The sequence below is a fragment of the Corvus hawaiiensis genome, chromosome 1, assembly GCF_020740725.1.
Source record: "Corvus hawaiiensis isolate bCorHaw1 chromosome 1, bCorHaw1.pri.cur, whole genome shotgun sequence".
In the NCBI taxonomy this organism is placed as follows: domain Eukaryota; kingdom Metazoa; phylum Chordata; class Aves; order Passeriformes; family Corvidae; genus Corvus; species Corvus hawaiiensis.
Window position 1 is genome coordinate 5,926,862 of NC_063213.1, and position 22,915 is coordinate 5,949,776.

Sequence of the window (22,915 nt, forward strand, 5' to 3'; positions counted from 1 at the left end):
CTGCTTTATTCCCAGGAGAAATTTTATCCTGAGGGAAAGATACCAGCTCCACAGAATGCAGTAAAGTGTTCCCACTTGCACAGGGATGTTCATTCAAATTCTGCAACTTCCACACATCTTTGCAGAAAGATCTCCTGGCTCACATTTTCTAAGATTTTCTCAGCTAGAGGCTACTTAATGTGGACTAAAACATTTGAAGTGAAACAGTAGCAACAGAGCAAGACAATCAGCTAGTCTGCTCGAGATCTCCAAGAAAGAAATGGGATACTGGGGGTGGAAGAAAAAAATTACCTTCCTGCCCTGTTCAGAGCAGAGCAGGACACAGAGAATTTAGCTGCCATGACAAGGAGGAGGAAGAAAAAGAATAACCCTAAGCTGGTGTGCAGGTGAACTGACTGCTTTTTGAAGCAGAAAAGAGATGTGTGAAACTTCCAATGTTTGGTCTATTATTTTCTTTTTTACAAAACTGATGTCAAGTAAAACATTGCACAGTGGTGTTTGCATCACTTAAGATCTCTGTGCTTTCCACAATCTATAAACCCCTGCCATATCGTGTTTTATCACACAACAGGCTTTCCACAGTGTCATGCGACAAGAATTCCCCTTCTTCAGAGGATCCCAGGGAGTCTTTAAAGACTTTAATCAGCCTTCTCCACATATTAAAGAAAGCTAGGATTAAGTCAGTGTGCTTATGCTTTTTGTGTAGGCAAAGACATAAACATCTCCAAGTTACAGATGAACAGAAAGATAGTCTCAAAACATTAAAGCAGGAGAAGCTGAGGAATTAAGATACTTTGCTCGACAGGTATGCAGAGGCTGGCATGCCAAACACATGGAATCAAAGCTGACAGAGAAGGGTAGAGTGACTCACATAAACAAGGCACTTGACTTTGTCACCCAGCTCTTCCAAAACAGCAAGCACAGTCTGAAAAGTACCTAAGAAAAATTGAGGCCACAAACACACAGAGCAATATGATGCTTTTTTAATCAGGTTTTCAATCACAATGTAATTTTTTCCCACCAACACACTCAAACACAGACATTTAAAAATTATTTGTCTACAAAGAGGAATGAAATGATTTAAACAGCTCCAGTAAATTCTGAGCAAATCTCTTCTGATCTTCTCCTTGGGAGTCCACTCAGCCCACATATAAATTTTGTTTGCTTCTATTTCACAAGACAAGAAGGGACTGGGTTGTAGATAACCCTCTGTTCAAGCTCAGCATATCTTTTCAGAAGTGGACAATAGAGCTAAAAAGGAAAAAAGAAATAAATATGTCTCATTGAAAAATTAGATTTTTAAATTACAATGCAGTTAAAAACCATCGTCAGACATGAAAAATGCTGCATGTTCACAGGTACCTGAAGGTTTGGGCTGGTTTTTCCCCAGTTAGCTCATGAAAATGCTGCAGAGTTTTCCCTCTTTAAATGTCACAGTCCTTTTAACCATCACCTTTACAGCTTAATTTTATGACACACACAGGTTGTTCTTATTGTGACTGCGTTCCTGCTATAAGCAGAAGTCATTACTTCCAGCAGAAGCAGCTCAGCTAAAGTCACCTCTCCCAGTGTGACATGCCCCCTCAGTAATAGCTGTGCTAATCACCCAGGCAGAACTCCTGTCCTTGCCTCCCTCCACTGCCCCAGGATGGATCAGTGCATTTGTCCCCTCCTCCTCTGCCTCACTAATCACCCCACTGCCGCTCTCCAGCACAGTCAGACAGGTCCTCCTTAGCCAATGTGCTGACCAGGGCCTTCTAAAATGCACTTCATACTCCCTCTTGGACTCCTCTACCTGTTTGAGCTGCTTCTCTCCTTCATATCTTTCACAGCCACAACCTTTCCCATCCATAATTTGCTCCGTGGCCATGTTCCTCACTCCCCGATTCCAGGCCCAGGGGGACAAATGCAGGCCCAGCTGCTATCCACAACTACACAGAGTATCTGAGTAGCTTTTTCATATTTCCCTAGCTAGAATTTTCCAGGAGGTTTAGATCCAATGTTGATACAACCATAAAAAGAAGAATCAAGACTCAAATGTATTCAAAACCCCGCACTCAAACATGTCCTGTGCTTTTGGATATAGGTGAGATCTATTACATAGCAGAAATCCTGAATAAATCTCTACTCTGGCTCCAACCAAAAACTGTACTTCACCTAGATCTTGGAGATGCACCTTTCTCCTTATCTCCTCTCTCTGATGTCAACTGTCCCTCTAATAAAATCAGTACTTTGACAAGCCACACCAGGACAGCTTCGCACATTTGCTGGCTCGAGCACAAAGAAGGGACTGCCAGGAGCCAGTGTAGGGTCCGGTACAGGCTCGAGCAGTCCTTAGGAGGATGCCATAAGGTCATATCCCTGCCACAGGGAATCCTAGAGGCTGCCAGTCTGGTCTACAAGCCCTCTGCACTGACTCATAATCAAGGCAGCCTCGCTCCTGGCTCCAGGTTCAGAGAGGTTATAGAGCCATAATGAATCATACCCAGCAAACTGAATTACTGCTCTCATCAGTAAGCCAGATCTAGCATTTCAATGCATTTTATCCTTTTCAGGACAGCCAACAACTGTGTGTGTACATGCATGAAAATTCAGGAGGAGAATTTTTAAGGTATAAACTACGGGGATGTAGTAGGAGACCGGGTTGTTTCTGTGCAGGTCTCTGTACTGCAGGTCTTGTGGTAGCCTCAGTGTCTGTAACAGCCACACCTTAACAGATAAAAAAAGAAATCACAAAGTTTTCTCATCTAGGAAACACAAAATAGTGGGGTTTTGTTCTGTCTTTCAACTGATGGCAAAACACCCAGTTTCTATGTTTCCCTCCTCCTGAATGATAGTTTAAGCCTGACCAGTGAAAACTGGATTTTTGTCTTCATTCCCATTTCCACCTTTCACAACAGCAGGTGGAAGTGACCTAATGGACACATTCTGCAGAAGGAAGTGGTTTATACCAACTCCTATCTTTTTACAAACCAGATGTTATAGAAGATAAAGTACATTTCTACAACAGATTAAATATATGAAGGGGTAGAAGAGAAGGAGCATGCACAACAACTGGAAAGAGACACTGTTTGTTAGCTAAGGCATCATAAAATGGTTTTTAAAGCCATCTCACACTGGCTGAGTCCTACAGTGTTTTCCACTGATTAAAGCAGAGAATCCTACTCACTCCTGCCTCTGCAACAGACTCATTCAGTGACCCCAGGCCAGGCATCTAACATGCGTGTGCCCCACATCCTCTTCTCCACAAGACAGTGATGCTGAGATCCTGGAGGTTTATGCAGATTTACAGGGTTAGAAAATAAAATGCACCACTATTATGAAATGTCACATTACTCAGCATGGTATTTTTAACTAACTACATGAGGGCCTGGAGGGATCAGAGAAGTACAGATTATATATATATATCCTTTTCATGTTCCCAAAGAATATTATTGCTCCCATTTCTGGTAAATATGCACTTCAGAGTAAACAAAACATTGAGCAGGCAACTATGGCTATACTGGGAACATCAGTATTTCAAACAAAACCAGCTCCTCTATTCACTGAAGCATCTGTAATGAAGACTGGCTATTTCTTACTTCACTGTTCTGTAAATTTGATAAACCCTAAGTGCTTCTCAGCAAAGATTCAGCACAGCAAAGCTGCACTGGTAAGTGAGCTCAGGCACTGAGAAAGCAGGCTCCCTATTACTTGCCCATCAGTATTTTTACAAAATACACACAACGCATTTACCAGAAGGCTGGGAAGTATTATTGTTAATATGTCACTCTAAATTAAAATGTGTCAAAATAAATGAACAACCACATTTACTGACACAGTTTCTTTTCCTGTTTATTGGACTTAAGCACTTAGCTTGCTAATTGAGCAAATTCAGGCATTTGCAATAAGCTTCTCAGCCATTAGTGTAAATGAATCCTGCATTATGGACCATATGAAAAAAAATTGCAAACAAATAATTAAGAATATTTCCTGTACTCTATTCCTGTTCTTTGGGGTAAAAAGCTGCACAGCTCAGAGGGATAAGCAAAGCCTTTAATTCCTCCTCCTCAGGGAATTTGGCTGTAATACCACCAGTACATCATAGCTGCTAAGTGCAGCAGAACCTCAAGCTTTTCACAAGCAGTATTTTTCATGACAGCTGAGGTTTGGGGCCGAAGCAGTGCAGCTCCCACGAAACACAGAGAAGAAAAGCCAAACAGCACGAGCCCAGAGCATGGCCTGAGTGTGCACTCAGGTGTGTCTGTGGAAGATGATGCTCCACGTCTGTCACGACTGAAGTGCCTGCACAGAACCTTGGGCAACTCCCCCTGTGCAGTTCCAGGAGTCTCTTTCCTGAGGCAATTATATAGATGTATTTTTATAATTGGGGTCCAAAGGGAATAAAGGACTCTCAATAATGCATAAAAACCAAGGACATAAATTCCCTCTCTGTCATAGCCTCAAACCTAATCTATCAAACCATGATATTTAACAAAAGTAATTACATGTATCACAACACAAACCTTATTATTGTCCATAATTTAATTGTCCTTGCTTAATTATGGCCCTTTCTCCAGTTTATCTTTACACCCTACTCCACAACATCAAGAGTATGCTGACTGCTTCATTTACAAACCCTCAACTTCTCTCCTGGGACAATTTGGTCACATTCTGACAGTCCCACAACTATCCAAAGAAAATACTAATGATAAATAATACATTATAACAGAGATTAATTTAACCTGCCCTCTCTGAAAAATGCATTCATACAATGCTACCTTGTTCTCTAGCACAAATAAAATGTGCCATCCTGAAACTACATCTCACCACAGTACCAGCCTATGTACCCAACAGGGCTTTTACAGTTTACATTGTGCCTACAACCTTCTAAGAGCAAAACCAGCTACAAATTATTACTACAAGTGACCATCCACAGGGATCCTCCTATCTCCTGCAACGCTCCATTAGCCAATCACTGGAGCAATTCAAAATTTACAAATTACAAAGATGATGCTGATGATTATCTAATTTTAATCTACCTGAGTACATTTAATCTACCCTGAATAGATTAAAATTAATCAGTCTCTCACAAACACTTGCTACTTTTGAAAAGTTCCTTTTTTTAAAACCAAAGCCAAAATACTCATAGAGATTTGCTTAAGAAATCAAGAGTTGTTTTATTTTTCCAATCATAGCAGTTGTTCACCTTTCTTAACAGAGAAAGAATAGTCATACAGCAGAGATAATGAAACAGTGTTTTGAAATACTCTGAAGACTTGTCCAAGGAACCACACCTGAAACAATTACATTCTCTACTTCAGATATCCATTCTGCAAGCCTATCTTAATCAGTTTAATAGGTTAAAAAAATTATTGGCTACACAAATCACCTTAATCAAACTTCTATCAATACCTATTATATTTTTTGTGGTTGCATTATTATTACTTACTCGGCACTAAATTACCAACCCAAACCAATTCTAGAAAGCAACCTCCCCCCTCCAAAATCTAACTCAACAAAATATAATTATTTTAAATCAATAAATAGGTCATTATAACCTTCCTGGGTAATAGGGTCACTTCTATAAATCCACCCACTTACAAGGCAATTCGCCAAAGTCAAGGAAACCTGTTAGGTTTACATTTTCCCTTCCTGAATTTTTGCAAGATTAATACACCTCAGCAGAGTCAATAATGCAATCAAAAATCACACATCCAGAGGTAGTGAGCTGCTCTATGCCTTCTCCCTACAAAATCCCACAGGACAATATCACAACCAATCTGGCGCTATGTCACAGGCACACAGCTTCTATAAACACAAGTGACCAACTCCCAGACAATCATGTTCTCTCTCATGTTTTATTTTTGCTTAATTAACCAACTAGCCAACCATCCCTGTTTTAATAGATTACTAAAATAGATCTGAATTCTAATGCTGGAATAACAGATTATTTCTGTCTGTTAACATATATTTATTGCTCTAGAATCTCTTGGTTATTTTTGTCATGCTTAGTGGTTCTGATTAATCTTTTTCCTCGGAGGAGAGAGGAGGCCCCAGAGAGGTGAGATGACTCTTTAATTTTTGCTATTCTGAAAAAAAAGGAAGAAGGATTCATCAAATTAACCCACAGATGACTGACTTGAGCTGGTTGAGTGAATGACCATGGACTATCACCACAGTGATTTCCACCAGAACACCTCATGACCTGTTTGGGTACTGACAGAATTAGAAAAAAGCTCAGATTAATACCCATATACTACAAAAAATACTGGGAAATCAGGTCCAGCTAAGAGACTGGGGTCATACCCACAGAGAGGGATTCATCCTCTTTGAAACAGTCTCTTCAAGGCAGGATGGTCTGCCACAGGACAAAGTCACATTGTTGCCAGGCAAGTTGGAACTTTTGAGACTTCAGTTTCCACTAACTACTGATTCATTGCCCACCACAAGCTCTATGTTCCCCATCTTGTGACTTTATTCTATTTTACCAGCCCATCAGTTTAATTGAACCAGAAGAGCTGCTTTGTGCGCCCTGCCCTTGCTTTTTAAAATCACATTCATTATCACAAATGATCCCTCAGAAATCAAAGAAACGCTTTTTGCATTTTTGGTTCCTGGAAACCCCTACTGCGGGCATAGGCCTTGGCAATGAAGGAGAAGCTACATCAAACTGTCGCATTTGACCTCTGTCTATAGGAGGTTTTCCTCTCTCCAATGATCTAACACATGTTGTCTCCAACCTATACCAGGAAGAAAGGATGAAACCAGAGCAGATTGCTGTGTTATGACCTGTTTTTTATCCACCCTGCCAAGATCTAGCTGTAGCCGTCCAAAAAACGTAAAGAAGTGGTTGGGGGAATTTCACATTGGTGAGCCAGACTCTTTCAGAAGAGCTCCTCAGCAAGACAGGACTTAACCTCGGGACGACTTTGAAGTTTATAAAAAGAACTATCATTTAAGTGAAAGGCTCTAACCTCAACAGAATGAAATTGGATGGACAGGGAGATGCAGCTCTGTATAAAACAGAATCAAACTGACTCATTGCATTATGAATTTTTATTGCACTGTTCATGCTAACACAGTGTATTACTGACAGGCCCTCTGGCTTTCTGCAGTTTCACAGCCATGAAACTAGCCAGGGAATCCACCATCAACTGCAAAATTATAAGGCAGGAAGAAAAAGAAATGGCGTGGAATATGTAATTGCAAGAAGCTGCTTTTAATGGAATGAAGCTGGAAAGCTAAGCTAAAGAGTAGGAATGGTTATTCCTTCCCATGCTGTTTGGCCACTACTTCCCTGTCATTCACTCCTATCTACTGGGGCAACAATTCACTACTGTACATCATTTAAAACCAATGAAAAGATGTGCAAGGAGAGCCAGGACTAACCATGTGGAAAAGGAAAGTATTGAGAAGGAGATAATTAACTCTTTTAGCTTCCAGGCCATTTTATGTAGACAGCAAAATAGAAAGAGGTAGATGAATTCCCTGGCAATCTCTCCAGTCAGGTTTGCTTGGCCCCTGCAGGGGTACAAGGTGCTTGCAAGGCCCCTGTGAGTGACAGCTGTATTCCCTGCCCTTGATTTTTACAGCTGAAGCAGCACCAGGGGGTCAAAAGCAGGTCTCTGAGCTCTCCCCACCTCCACCCCAGCCAGGCTGGCAGCTTTTGAGCACACAGCATTTTGGGGGGGGGAACAGGGCAGCAACGTGAGGTTGAATCAGACACAAGGGAGCTGCTCCTGTGGTGTGTTCCCTGCAGAGAGCTTCAGCTGCAACACACGTGGCATAGGCCACTGCTGTTAATTATTTTATCTTTTAAAATGAGGGAGGAAGGTTGAGTAAATGAGATCAGATCAATCAAGTTTAAATTATTCAATGTCTTAATATTTCTGAAGGGGACTTCTATTCGATTACTGAGCTCCTCCATCTCAGTTAATAATTAAATAATACGCTGGCAGGCACAATACAGCATGATCATTTCTATTATTACTCATGATGATATCTGGTGCTCCTCTACACATGTAGCTGGGAGTTAGTAGTTCTGGCAGATCATTAATTTCCCAGTTTAAATAAAAGCTTTAAAACCTTGTTGCCTGTAGTTAGGGCACATCCAAATCTCATAAATGGTGGAGTGTGTAAGGCTGTGCTGATGTAAAAGAAGTTTTTGCACAGCTGAAGACCTTGGTGAGATTCACCTTTGTTATTTAAACATGTTCTCTAGGAATCTTGCTATATTGTATTGTTTATTTATTACTGCGTGTTATATTTCAAAAGCCGCTGTAAACTAAAGCCTTTGGCTGCGAGTGAGACGTGCAGGGCTGCACTGGAGAGCCTGAGACAATGATTCCTTCCTGGGTTTTACAAGGGCTGGAATCCCATAGTTACCAACAATGAGTATCTCTTCTGCTTTGTCTACGTGGGCCATAAGGCACAAGCCTCACCTTCAGACGTGCTGAAATTCACAGGATGGGCACAGCACCAAAGACCTGTGCCTACTGAACCCTCCCAGCTGGCATGTTTTCCAAGTGGGAGCTACCAGTGATTATATACAATTGCTGACCACTGTTTACAATCAGACAGGAAAGATTTTTGGAGATGTTTTCCAATAAGCCCGAAAGCACAGTCACCACCCCTCTTTCCATGCTGCTTGCTGCAAACAAGTCCAGACTATTTTGTCAAGACTATCAGTTACAACCTGACTGACCTGTATCCAAATTCAACCTATTTTATAACTTTTTCTATCCCTTAAGGAAGAGATTTTGCTCTCTGGTCATGCCCTGTTAGGAAAATTCACTCTCACAGACCTGGATGGTGGGATCAGGTTATTGCAGTGATTATCATCATTACAACACCAAAGATCTCCCAAAATCAAATCTGTCTTCACAACAAGGAATAAGAGTTGTGTAACCAAATTTTTCCTAAACTCATCCATTTTACTAGAATAATTAGCAAACCACTACATTTTGAAGCAGACAAGAAATGAAAACAAAAATGGTATTCCCAAGCTTGCTCACCTCCTCAGCCCCTGGGGTGGGTGTAACAGCCAATCTGGGCTCCGCTGCTAATTTCACGACATCGGCCAAGGACACATTCCTCTCATCTACGAGTCCTGCAATGAGAATCACAATCTTGATCAATGCAAAAAAACACAATGAGGGATGTGCCTTGACTCCCTAGCAAATTAATACATTATATTGATCTTCCCTGGTCAGGTCAGCATTCAGGATTGAAGGATAAATGGCAGAATATCTTACATTCCTATGAGCTAGCCTGGGAAGTGGGGACTCTGTGATTGAGTTTTTGCCAATCACTCAATTCGTACCCTGGGGAATAGGTAAGCAGCAGAAATGCTACTCAACAATATCAGTAATTATTTATAGTTACAACAATACAGTAAACAGCAGTGAAAATAAGTGGAAGCAAGGGATTCAAGGACAAAATGTGACTAAACATAAAAATGAAGAGAAGTGAAAACACTTTCAAGAAAATATAGTACAAATTTTTAAATATATTTATATGTAAGGAAGCAGAATAATAGGGGAGTTCTGCTACCACAGCATTTTGCTTTGTGAGCAAATCACAGCATTTCAGGAGCTCCCTGTACACCTGCTAAGAACCCCAGGCTAACTGTGAAACACCCCAGATGCACATTGTAATATTATTAAAGAGCCCTTGCCATCAGTATTTCATTTATAATAGTAAGTCCTCACTTTTCCTCAATTCCTTTGCCTGGCCAAGAGGGAGGTAGCTGAAGGCATCAATCAAAAATGCCATTTAGGAACACACACAGCAAACCCCCTGGGGCTTGGCTGGCAGAGGACATGAGCCGAGGAGTCCCTCCATCAGCATGGCATCTGAAATCCTCGCTCAAACGCTCTGTCAGCCAAGCCTCCACATCTCATATGCCAAACTGGCAGAGGGAATACACATCTCCCACACACACAAAATATCCACACAAACTTTAATGATGGCTCCACATTTCACATGCATTCAAGGACAAAAAATTTGCCTGCAGCATTAGGTGCCGGGAGGCTTCTGAAGCAGCAGGCAAAGTTTGAGTATAAAGAAAAACAGTTTGGAAACTCGACCCGTAAGGTGCAAAAATGGTTTCATTGTAGCTTCAAATATACAGATAATCCAAGTGTTTCCACTGTCCTGCAAAAGCCTACCTGGCCTGACAGAACCCTTGTGCCTTTTCTGGAAATAAAGAGGAGAGCATGCTGTGTGCATTAAACACACCAACCCAAGTTTTGGTTGTGCAATCTTCTGTGCTGTTTTCAAATGCAAGACAGCATATAGTCTTTAGATGCTATAATGTGACAGCAGAATTTGCTTCTAAAATTAAAACTTGGCTGATTTCTTCTGATGGCTGATGCTATCCTTGCCATGCTTGTTGCAATCCCACGAACTTGTAGAGAAGTTAGCCATGAACTTGTAGAGAAGTTACCCATGTCTTACATGAACCTGTAGAGAAGATACCCTGGTCTTAAAGCCCAAATCCTAAAGCTTCTAATCAAAAAAACCTGAGGCTAACTAAAGATGACCTAAACAAGGATTTCCACACTCCTTGAATTGTTTAGCTGTAAGATATTAGAAACCATTTAAAAATACATGAATAAAATTTCATGGTTGGGATTCAAGTCTTAAATAGCTGACAGCCCACTCTCAACACACACCTGCATGCATTAATTATGTTAATAAGTTAATTAACATATAAAACCTGGTGCTTGGACTGTTGTTTTACAGTAGGTGAAGCAAAATGACTGGTGAACCTAAAAGTATCCCAAGATTTATGCTTTTACAAGAGAAAATGCATGGAACCCAGGACGCCATGCATGTCCCTCAACTTGATGTTTAAAAGCTGGAAGATATAAATGTAAGTTTAATACTGGCCAGCAGTATTACTAGTCCTGTTGTCCCTGCCCTCATAGATCTTCTTTGTGGGATCAACCTTTTGTTTGGTTTGGCGATTTCAGCAACCCAGTTTACAGCCCAGTCCACAAACCAGGGCAGCAGGCTACACCAGGACCTTCAGTTGGCTGTATTCCTCCATGGATGTAGCAACTCAATATGTGAAGGTCCTAGACCTTCCCTGGACAGTACCAACACTTCCCACACCCCATCCCTTGGCTGAGAAGCAGCCACCAGGCTTGGAATTATGATGTCAATGATATTCTCTGGCCTAATCCAAGTGTACTAAGAGCAAAATCCCTCTTTGACCTGTGGGACCTTCCAGTCAGACGCGCACAGCTTTACTCCCCCCTCATGTTCAGCAACGTTAATCCCAAGTATTAACCAAGTGAAATTAAATTCCCTGACTGCTCACAAGCGTCTCCTGGCAGCCTTACCATGGATTGCTCTGTAAGCACTTCCCAGACAAGCAGAGTTGGCGGTGTCGATGGTGAACACGGGCGCGCTGAACACATCAGACAGGACCTGAGGAGCATCAAAGCATCCATGAAACACAAAGGGAAAAGAAATCCTCCATCACTGCTCAGGAAAACAAGCAGCTGTCCCAAGGCCCAGTCAAGCACTCAGGAACCCGTGGAAAGAAGCACTGCAGACAACAATGAGGCCTGAACTTGTCACACAACAGGGTATTGGTAATTCTGAGCTAGAGAGGTGACTGCAGCCAGAAAATGAAGTCCCATTTCTCTCCAGATCTCTTGGTTACAAGCTCAGAGGAGACTGGGTTCAAGCGTCATCCCTCAAAAGCTCACACAATCAGCCCATGCTAAAGGCTTACATCACGGCAAGGAGACCTGCTCAGGAACCCACAACTGGAGCCTGTTTTCTTCCATCGTGTTATGGCTGATTCAAGTGGGAAGGAAGGAGAGAAGAACCAGTCATAACTCCTCAGTTCTCAGCTTGGATAAAATTAACCTCCAGCAATACGAAGGCCTGCTAAACCTTTCTTCTTCATCTCCACCATTCCCATCCTATTAGGATCAGCAGGGAGAATGACACAAGAGCTGATTACATAGTGTCTAAATTTATCAGTTTTCCTATTTTTAAGGGAACCTTAGCTATGAAGATATATTGAGACACTTGGCTTGAGTAATAGAAATAAAATTTTACAGGCAAAGAATTTATTATGGTATCCAACAGATACTAAAGTTATTCGACCACACATTGTTCTGCACTGAAATCAACACCATCAGCACCTCACATCCGCTGAGTACATGTGCTCTTCCCCACAGTTTAGGTTTAGAAAAACAATACAGAACGGGGGAAATTAAGACATATTTGGATAGGGACATAGGAGGTTCAATAACTCCTTTCCAAGAACTTTGTCAACAAATGCTTTCCATTTTGGTTTCATCACTTCTAGGACTGCAGGTGCCCCTCAGGCTGAGCAATGCAAGAAGCAGGCAACAATTCAGATAAAACTTGTGCTGGTTTTATTACTTTTGCCAAAGGAAAAAGTGTCACACCTGACTTAAATCCATGCAATTGAGTCTAAAATAAGACCAGAATGTCCAGCATTCCAAACTATTTGGATTAGTGCAAGGTAACCCTGACCCTGGAATTTATAACCCTGCTGCTGATGTACCCCAGGGCTTCATAAAAGATGACTAAAAAGTACAATCCATATCACCTATAGAAATATATAGTATGTGAAATTTCTAAAGGATTTTTCTTTCTCTGAAGTTTTGTGGAGAATCTTCAAATCAAAACCTTTGAAAATCACTGATTTTCACAATTTAAATGAAAGTAGCTGTTTGCTAACTAGAACCCAATGAAAGCCTGAGCTTATACACTTAAATCACTCTCTTCTAGTAAGACAGACAAGTCAGGATTGGCTGATTTCATTTGCAAGCAAGCATTGAGCAACACATGAGCTTCAATGCTAGAGGACAAATGAAAAATTAATCATGGTTGTCTATTAAAAAGTCCTCTGGAAATTATACGGTCACAGAGCTCTAGTCCCACTGCCCATCCTGCCAGCCAACGCTACCACCTTGTTTCAACACATTTCCCACCTGCATCTTTACCTCATCTCTAGTAGGCATTTCTTGTCTTAAGTTTAAATTGTCCTTTTGGACAACAATTTTTTGTTTTTTCATCTCTGCAGAGCCTCATACAATGCAGCTCTATACTGATTGCTAAGAAGTGCTGCAATACTACAAATAACATTTTAACAATTTAACAAATAACTTTTTTTTTACCACAATTCTAAAATAAAAATTATTCTAAGTCCATATATTTAATAAGTCATTTGGAACTGTGGTATCTCTCACAAATAATTTTAAAGGACACTGTTAGAGGTTCTACTGCTTAAGATATTTCACTGTATTCCATGTGGTCATTAATCAAGCACCACATATGTTATAAAAAGCTTCCTGGAACTGTGAAGAAAGCTGCTCTACTAAATTTTTTTAACAGATTTTCCTAAGTTGTTTCCTTTGTGGTGTAAAATATAGGAGTTACTGAACGTTGATTAATTAAATGATAGTCTTTTGTAGCCCTGGAACAAATTATCCAAAATTGACCATGATAAGGGTGGAAGCTGTTATTCTTTATGCAACTGATATGGTTTCTGAGGTTTTGATTAAATTAAAAAGAAAGATCCAATTAACCAGTGATTGAATTAAATGAATGACACTGTATTGATCATATTATTTTAAGGCACTTCTAATGAGTTTTAAAACCAGCTGAATTGTTATACGTGAAGAGCAGGCACCCCAGCCACCACTCTCCCAACCCCATGATTTTTCAGCTGTGGATGTTACCAAATTACGTATTTTAAGAACATTCATTTCTCTGCCTCCATTCCACAGCAAGGAGATCCTCCTGGCACCCAAACTGGAAATACAGCTTTAAAAACAAACTCATCTGTGAATCCAATCTTTCCTGATGTACCCTCAGCAGAATTACTCCTGTAAGGACCAATGTTTTAAGCAATTAACCAATCAGTTAATTTTCCAATGTCACATTCTTAGGCAAAGTAACCAAAGCAGGTGAAGAGAAGTGACATCTGCAGGCAAAACATGCCAAATTTGCTGCTCCTCAATCAGCTGTACAACCAGCAGTTACACACACATGTGGTTTAGATGCCTTAGGAGAAAACAGCCTTTTGCTTTTTCGCTCTTCGATCTCCATTTAATCCAGCTCAGGCTTTGTGGAGCAGAGAATTGACTGCAATTGTCAAAGAGAATGGTGTGCAGCTGAGGCTGGCCTCGACTCTCTGGAGCTGACGGGAAGGGATTGGAATCCCCAGAAAACATTTCACCCTGTGTTCACTATCACCAGTGATAAGATCTGGCCCAAGATTAGGACTCCTGGTGTACATGTCTACCTCCAGGTCAGTGTTGGAGCCTGTGATTAAAGGGGAGCTTGTCAAGGCAGCCTTCAGAGCCCAGAAAGCTCCTCAGATCACCCAGAGGGAGACAATTACATTTGTTAAGTTAAAACACCATCCGTTTTCCTCTGCATTGCAACAGACGGGATCTCCCCCGACTATTACAGGGTTGACAGATCGTAAACAGACATCACATCACAGGTGACTGGATTTGGGCAGGATGAATCCCAATCCAGATGTCTCGCTCTGTGTTGTTGAAAGCCAGGTGAGAGGCCTCTCTCCATTTGTGAGCGAGGCTTTGCCAAGTCTCAGTGGGCAGAAACAGAGAGCAAACGGTTCTCTGTTCTCCAGAAGATGGATGAAGGATCTTACCCAGGCTGGATGTGCAGCAACAGCAGCAAAAGAGGAGGCTGGGAAGAGAGAGGAACGACCATACAAAAGTGTAGCTTCCTCCCAGTATATGATATGATGCTAATAAGTAACACAAGGACAGGGGGTTGAGGTTTCTATGAGGGTGTTTGTTTGTTTGTTTCTTTGTGGTTGGGTTTTTGCAGGGTTTAACAACAGTGTAACTCCCCTTCAGTTTAAAGCAGCCAATGGCTCAACTTTGACCTGAATGATAAAAAAAAATCTCAGGTATTATATAAGAAGTTTCTTCTTGATTTCTTTGCTGATTGATTTGATGTAAGTGATGAGACCTGGAAATCACCAGTGCTTAAGATACACATTCATGAAACTAAAAAAACCTCTAAGTTCAATATAAAATTAGCACTGGGCTAAAGGTTTTCACACTAAACCTGAAGAAAAACCCCAAAGACCTGCAGCAGAGTCACAATTCCATATCCACACCTTCCTCTGCAGCTGCAGTGATTTGGATTTGGTACAGCAAAGTAAAAATGGAGATGTAACTGCAAGTTCAGTTCAGGATTTAATTTTCTACTTACCTGTAAGATCTTTTTATTGTGGGATGCACCACCAGTAGCCAAAATCCTTGTTCTAGGCACTGCAATGCAATAGAAAGTACAAATCAGAGTGAAAGTACATATGGTCAAGATTTGTACTACTGAACCAAGCAGTGAGAACAAGGAGGTGGGAGTCAGGGTTCTCTCTCTGCACCTCTAATTTACCTTCTGTAAAAAAGGAGATAACACTAATTACCCAATTTTCCAAGGCACATTAGAACACTTCCTTAGGAGAGGTAACATAAATATTGCAGATCTATTATTATTATTATAGTGCTATCAATGTCAGGGAGATTTGCAAAGGAGATACACAGTAAGAAAGGCAGTGTTATTATATTACAGCTCTGGCTTGAGGTCAGATTAGTTTGGCTCATAGCTGTATATATACAAACTGACAGATAACCTTTAAAATCAGCAGTATTTTCCAAACTTATCTCCTCATGACGTTCACAGTCAGAGTTCTCTGAAACCTGGGCAATCCCTATGCGCTTGAATGACAACAAAGTGTGTCAAAAGGCAATTAGAGATGGTCTAAATCACTTCACTAAAACAAAAAATATCTGAATCTTCATCCACTGCAAACCCACATCTTTGGGGGAGTTAAAAAAAATACCCTGTGTTCTTTAGGCTTAAAGAAACCCATCCTTTCTTCTACATTCCTGAATGTCTGCCGTGTGCCTCATCATCTATTTGTGTGCATGTTCCTCTGGAGCATGGCATGCAACAAGACACACATGAATCCATAATCACAATTCAGCAAGGCATCATGAACATAAATAGTCCAAACAGTCTCACTGAAGTTCTTCAAAGGCTTAAAACAAAATAAATGCATAAACACTTTGATATCATACATTTAAAAAAAATCTAAACATTTAATTACCCTGATTTATGACAATAATAAATGATACCATCATGTATACCCTCCCAAAAGGGAAATTTCACTGTAGTTATTGTTTTGTTATCTTAACTTCCTTTTTAATAAAAGCTAAAGATAATTTATTTCTCACAAGGCAAAGTTGGGCAACTTAGACTGATGCCCTAAACAACTTATTGTCATTTATCCTTCCAAGTATCTTAATGACGAAAGCCCTGAAGACAGAATTATAAATAATCAGAAAATGCAGCTCCCCAAACCATTTCCAGAACCCCATCTGGGTACTCAGGTGGAGCCCAAGACCCAGACAAAGCATTGCATGGGGGACCCTATTTTACTGATAAATTCAATTTTATTTTCCTCTTTGGAGGATATTCAGTGATGCACAAATTGGGTTTTAAAAGCCATTAGGATCTCTGTCAATGTCAACAAACAAATAAAACAAACAGCAGAGTGATTCCTCAGGGAAAACAAGTTTCAATTATACCAACACAGAGTGACAGATTCCTGCCAAGATTATCACAACAACATAATAGCACAGAAACCAGTGAAAAATAACTAGTAAGCCTCTGTTCCTAGAAACCAAACCGAACTCTAAATGATTTGCCTGGTAGTCACAATTCTGTCTTGCTAAACCTTGTTGTGAATATAAATTCTTGCGGAACTACCACATCCGATGTGAAAACACCACATTTCAGAGACAGCCAGCAAGACAAAATGAGAAACAAACACACTGGGTACACTTTCCAGCAGTTCAAACCAAAGAATAAGGCAGGCCTGCTCTCCAGTGCCTCTGGAAAGGGGCCAAACCCACTGCTGGGCTTCCACCACCAGGAAACATAAAAGTGCCAAAGTGGACAACATAAAAGTGCCAAAGCCAAACAGCAACCACCCCTGTGAGAACAGCAAACACATCTTAGCTCAGCTGCTTCCTGTACTTCCATCTGCATGCCAGCTCACTGTCTCAGGGCTTCTGCTCCACAACTTCCCAAATGTTTTCATTTGGAATCCAGGAATGGATGGGAGAATTCTTGCTAAGTCAGAACATTCAGGTTTCGGCTACATTATCAATTCATGCCATAACTGTAATTCAAGCCACTTCTATACCAGTAAGTTATCAGAAAAGTAGGTGTGAATTTACAGTGCATTTGCTATTCTATACAAACCAAAGACAAGTATGCATTTACCCCACCATTACTTGAGTCAGGTGTCTTCCAAGAGGCCAAACCATATCTCAGGTCTAAAAGTGTTTGATTTATGCTGACTATTAAGTGTTTGATAAATGCTGATTATCTGCACACCCACCTTAATCCAGACTAATTCTTTTGTAACAAAATACTAAGAAGTATTTCAGAATATACCTAACCTACTTGATAAAAGAAACTAACCTAATTTACACTGTGAAGTTTCTGCTGTTGGTTAGAAAGCTCAAGTTCTAAATTGGATCCACTCATGAGTACAAACACACACAGACACACTGTAAAAGCACCCAAAACCCTATGCTGAAGCTACATGAAGGGCAAAACCATTAATTCCCTTTCACTCTGAGTAATTAGGATGGCTCACTTCACCAAAACACATCCCAGCAGGTTACAGCCAAGTGAACTTTAACCATCACTGTGGGATGACCGACTCTGAGCTGCTGTACAGGTGGGACTGATCCATCCAGGCCAAATGGAAGCAAAATCTCAGGTGAATGTGGTGCTCTGCTAGTGGCCAGAGCAGAGACAACAGCATCCCTCATTGAGTTTCCATCACTTCTTCCAGATAAGGATTAGGTCCCAAAAGAACTACTCGAATTTGATGAATTTTAGGTTTACTTCTTATTTCAGTCTCTCTCCAGAGAATGAGGAAAATGCATTGATCACTGATTCCAGGGATTGTCTTTTTAATGCCAATATTGTGTGCTTTACTGAACAGTGGACATTTGCTCTGAGATGTGTAATTGGATACATCTTATAAATAAATAAAGCAAGCCCATCATTTATGCATAAAAGGCATTAACAGAGACATTGTTCATCCATCACCAGCAGTGGTCTCAGCCAGCTGTGTTTGAATCTGTCAGAAGCTACCATCCATCCCCTACAGCACTGCACAAAGAGAACTTCACAGTGATACTTTAAAAAAACCAACAACTGTAGCAAACATAATTCATGAATTCAATTCCTTGACAGTTGAGAGAATCAGATTTAAACATCTTTTAATCAAAAGCTCCCTGCATAGTACCTAACCAACCAGTTTATTTGCTTCTTATTGAAAAACTAATTATTTTTTAGAGAGCTGATGCTGAATTTTAACCCTATCTAGAAAGGGTTTGCAGCTGCATATGGCACAGTGTTGTTCTGCCAGATGCACATCTTCTGGAGATCTATTCCCTTCTGTGGAACACGGTGATTGACCTGACAAAATAGAGTTAAAATAATGATTCTCACTGGACAGGAGGAGGGAGGAAGACCCAAGTAAAGAAGTTTGTTTATGTGGGAAGTCTGAGCAAAAGGCACTTTCCCACACAAGGCTTAGAAGGCAGCACACTCTGTGCACGTTACTATGCACACAAAAATACTCATTGTGCTTTCCACAGAGATCCAGCAAGAACTGAGTGATGTTAAAGTTCATCTCCTGTCTCTTGCTTTCAGCCAAAATATTGCTTTCATTAAAAGGTACATAGGAAAAATAAAAAAAATCTGTCACTGAGAAAAGAGGGAAATGACAATTATGTATGTTCAGCATTGTCAGTGGTCCCAAAAAGACTGGAGTCCTGCATCATGGTATATTTACAAACACATAACTAATGCCTTCCCAGAAAATGAAGCAATTTAAGAAGATTCAGATCAAAAGTGGAGGGAAAACCAAAGATTTTATAAAGAGCAGGCTCAAAGAGCATTGCTCAAGTGGATTCAGCAAGTGGGACACTGGAACCAGTAACACAGGATGAGTCTTTCCTGAGCAGTCTGACATCCCTTCTGACGGCATTGGCACATAACTGCACTGGGGTGGCCTCACCTCAAGGCCTGTGAGCAGGTTTGGATGGTACAATATAAGAAGGGTATAAAGCTATTAGAGAGTGTCCAAAGAAAAGGCAATGAAGAGGATGAAGGGCCTTGATGAGAAGCCATGTGAGGAGCAGCTGAGGGCACTTGGTCTGTTCAGCTGGAGAAGAGGAGACTGAGGGGAGACCTCACTGCAGTTACAACTTCGTGAGGGGCAGAGGAGGGGCAGGCACCGATCTCTTCTCTGTGGTGACCAGTGACAGGATCTGAGGGAATGGCCTGAAGCTGTGGCAGGGGAGGTTTGGGTTGGATGTTAGAAAAAGATTTTTCACCCAGAGGGTGGCTGGGCACTGAACAGGCTCCCCAGGACAGCGGTCACAGCACCAAGCCTGACAGAGCTCAAGAAGCATTTGAACAATGCTCTCAGACACATGGTGGATTCTTGGGGATGGTCCTTTACAGGGCCAGGAGCTGGACTCGATGATCCTTACGGGTCCCTTCCAACTGAGAGCGTTCTATGATTCTATGATGATAAACGTAGCACCAAGCAGAAGGTTAACACTGATAATTATCACCAAAAGTCTTCTGCCACATCGTTCATGCAAGGAGACTGGAGGTAGAAATTCAGCCTTCCGTTCTACCAGGAGTGGGTCAGATCAGACCGGTAACAGATCCAGATGCTGAAATAGGTGGGATGACTCCTGACCTAAGGGCTTTTGGATCGGGCTGTATTTCAACCAAACAGAAAGTCTGTGTCAGTAAAAAATTTTGCTGGTTCGTGAACCTCAAAGTCCAAAACCAGAATTTGACCTTCCATTTTGAAGCTGAAATTTCTTCAACTTCTTAATCTAAATTTTGTGTGCTACCCACAGCCCTGGTTTGTATGCCAAACTCCAGGCACTCTCTGACTTTCAAACCTCTTAAAAGACAGTTCCAAGAATTCATCCAAACAGCTTCATAACGTCTTTCTCATCACAACTGAATCCATAAATAAAACAGAACAATAGAACATGTATTCAAAAAGCAGCTGATTATGCACATGAACCCATGCCAGTTACAAGCATGATTGCAAATAACTGCAATTTACAATTTGCAAGCAACAAGAAAAGTATCAGCCCCTCCTTTATTTCTCTGATTAACTTCAAACACTATAATTTCAAAAAAAAAAAGTATTTGCTAGCTTTCCATTCAAGAAAAAGAAACCAAACCAAACCAAAACAAAAATATATGGTTATTTTGTCCCATTTATCAAACAAGTGATCCAAAATCATCCTCCTTGCTTCTTAACTCTTCCAAAATTCATACTAATTTTCTTTATTCATATAAAGACACTGAAATTTAACTCCTGCTATGGTAAAAGATTTCTCTTCTCTAAACCCTTTAAAATATGGCCTTTTATGTCCCTGAGAGTTCTAGGATTGGGTCCTAAACAATATCTACGTGAATGAGGCAAAAGTAATGGAAACTGGAATACACCTATTTTCTCCTTTTTCTATTTATTTTTTTTTTTTATTTAGACAAATACAACTGCCCAAGTAAAAGCCATTCAGAAACTATTTTTTAGAAGTGTTTCTGACTTTCACTTTGAAACATCAGCTAATTACTGACAAAAGCAAGCCAGGTTTGCCATAGAGGATGGTTGCTTTCTAACTGGCAAGTGAAGAAGTTTTCATATATTTTGTAACATGCTTTAATTTCACTGAGGGTTGCTCAAATGTTTCTCAGAAATTTTCCAGACACAAAATTTAGTCTTATTTTTTAAATTCAGTGCCTGGGGAAGAAAAACAACTTTTACAGATAGAATTGATCATCACCCTCTGAGGCCACGGTAGTAGAGCTACCATTAAATCAGCTGTAATTCAACAGAGGGGGAAAAAAAGCTTTGATTTTCTCAGCAGCAATGACAAATATGCCTAATATTCTCAACATTTATGCTACTTACATAAATAAAGTCTCTACAATGATGTGGGGGAGACCAGGCATGATTCTTCTTGCTCACACTGCTGGAAGGCAAGAATAACACCACTAAAATGAGCAGAGGAGCAACAACTAAGTTGAAACAGAGTAGGAACAGTATAGCAACCAAGGCTCATCTGGCACTGATAGTCACAGGCCACCTTATGTTCTCAAGAAATTGATCTTCATGAAGATGCCAAATTTGGCTTTCCTAAGACCTTGTTTCAATCAAGACAAAACTTAGTATTTCAGAACCTGAAGCTTGAAGACACCAAACTACCTAACTGAAAATCCTCTTAGTCTTGGTCAGTTCAGAGATTAACTTAAAATTTAATGTTGACTCAAAGCATTCTCCTTCTTGATGGATTTCAGGAAGAAATAAACAAAGAAAAACATGCACATAAATTATCTCCTAACAGCAGTTTAAATTACTGCAGATCACCCCTAAAAAATACACACAGCCCAAGAGGTTCCACAGAAGAAACAAAATCTACTCAAGATACAATTCAACTTAATTGACTTCAGGAGAATTATACTGCAGGGAAAACTTTGGTTCATGAGTGGTAAAGAGTTCTTTGGGAACAAGCAGATCAATAGTCATAACACTGTTATAACATATACATTGACACGCTTGCAACAAGGCCTCTGAAATATTTGCAATTCTTGTAGAAATACTGCAGAGCTGCAATTGCTTATCAAGTCACAGCGATTTTTTAATTTATTTTTTTTTAGACCCAGATCTCTATTTGACAGAATATTATAATGAAACCTGGGACAAATTCCAAAGGTAAGGTATTAAAAAAAAAAATCCACAACTCGGCACTAGAGCTTACAGCAAGGGGGGGGAAAAAAGCAGCAGATTCAGACCAATAATTTTTGCAGATAAAGGTTGAATATTTTTCTGAAGCTTTTAAGGAAAGAGATAGAAGAAAGATGGAGGAGTTGGAACTAGATGATCTTTAAGGTCACTTCCAACCCAAGCCTTTCTGTGATTCTATAAACACTTCAAATCTTTGGTCAACACTGCAAATGTATTGGGGAGAAGCCCTCTCCTGAAGACAATATTACTAGAAGCAATTTAATGAACCTTTCTGTCTCTTGCTTGTCTAATTTCTACGTTCTGAATCAATTCATTAAAGAAAAAATAAGTAATATATTGCATGAAGTAGTAAGATAAAAAGGACTCATGCACCAATGTAACTGCTTACATCAGGTTTATATTTTTTATTTTTTGGAAACTCAGTTTTCCTCTTCTGTTACCCAAAGTTTGGATATTATAAAAACTGTGTGTTGGGGAAAAATACTAATAACCACGAAAACTTTTCTGCAGTTGTTCAAACATCTACAAAGTAGCCAAAGCTCCAATTAAAGGCTTAACCTAACAAAGAACAACCTGCTTTGATTTACCCTATGCTGCCACAATTAATTCACAGACTCTTGGCAACACCTCTATCTTTACCTTCCACTTCAGAATTCCTGTCGTTCAGCAAATAAACAAGAAATCTGGAACCAATGTGACAAATTCACTGATTCTCAAAAAATGTTCTGAAGCAGGTGGTACCAGTCTGCAAACAAAACCTAGAGGAGATCCAAACCAGGCATTTGAAATCTGGCCACCTCATCCAGTGTTTTAATAACCTACCTACAGACAGCTCCAAAACAGCAAAAGATCAGAGTGGACCATTTGCCAAAATGAGATCACACAACTTCCACACAACGATCCCAGAGCCCAGATCTGTAATCGCTGAACTACAGTGACCTCAGAAAGACACAGAACCTCAGCTAAAGTCACTGAGAATTTACTGTGTCTACTGGCTGTTTTCATTTTTAATACCTTTAAATAGTTGCA

At 40.4% G+C, this 22,915-nt stretch overlaps 1 protein-coding gene across 1 annotated transcript in view; it reads right to left on the reverse strand.

Moving 5' to 3' along the window:
* Nucleotides 1–957: 957 nt before the first annotated feature.
* The window catches only part of XYLB (xylulokinase), an 82,523-nt gene continuing 60,565 nt past the window's right edge, over nt 958–22,915 (reverse strand). Inside the window, exons 16-19 of the mRNA XM_048320556.1 lie at nt 15,229–15,287; nt 11,331–11,418; nt 8,997–9,091; nt 958–1,251 (exon numbers count right to left, since the gene is read on the reverse strand). Coding sequence (XP_048176513.1) covers nt 1,168–1,251; nt 8,997–9,091; nt 11,331–11,418; nt 15,229–15,287 — 326 coding nt within the window. The 3' untranslated portion in view covers nt 958–1,167. The remainder of the gene's footprint in view (nt 1,252–8,996; nt 9,092–11,330; nt 11,419–15,228; nt 15,288–22,915) is intronic.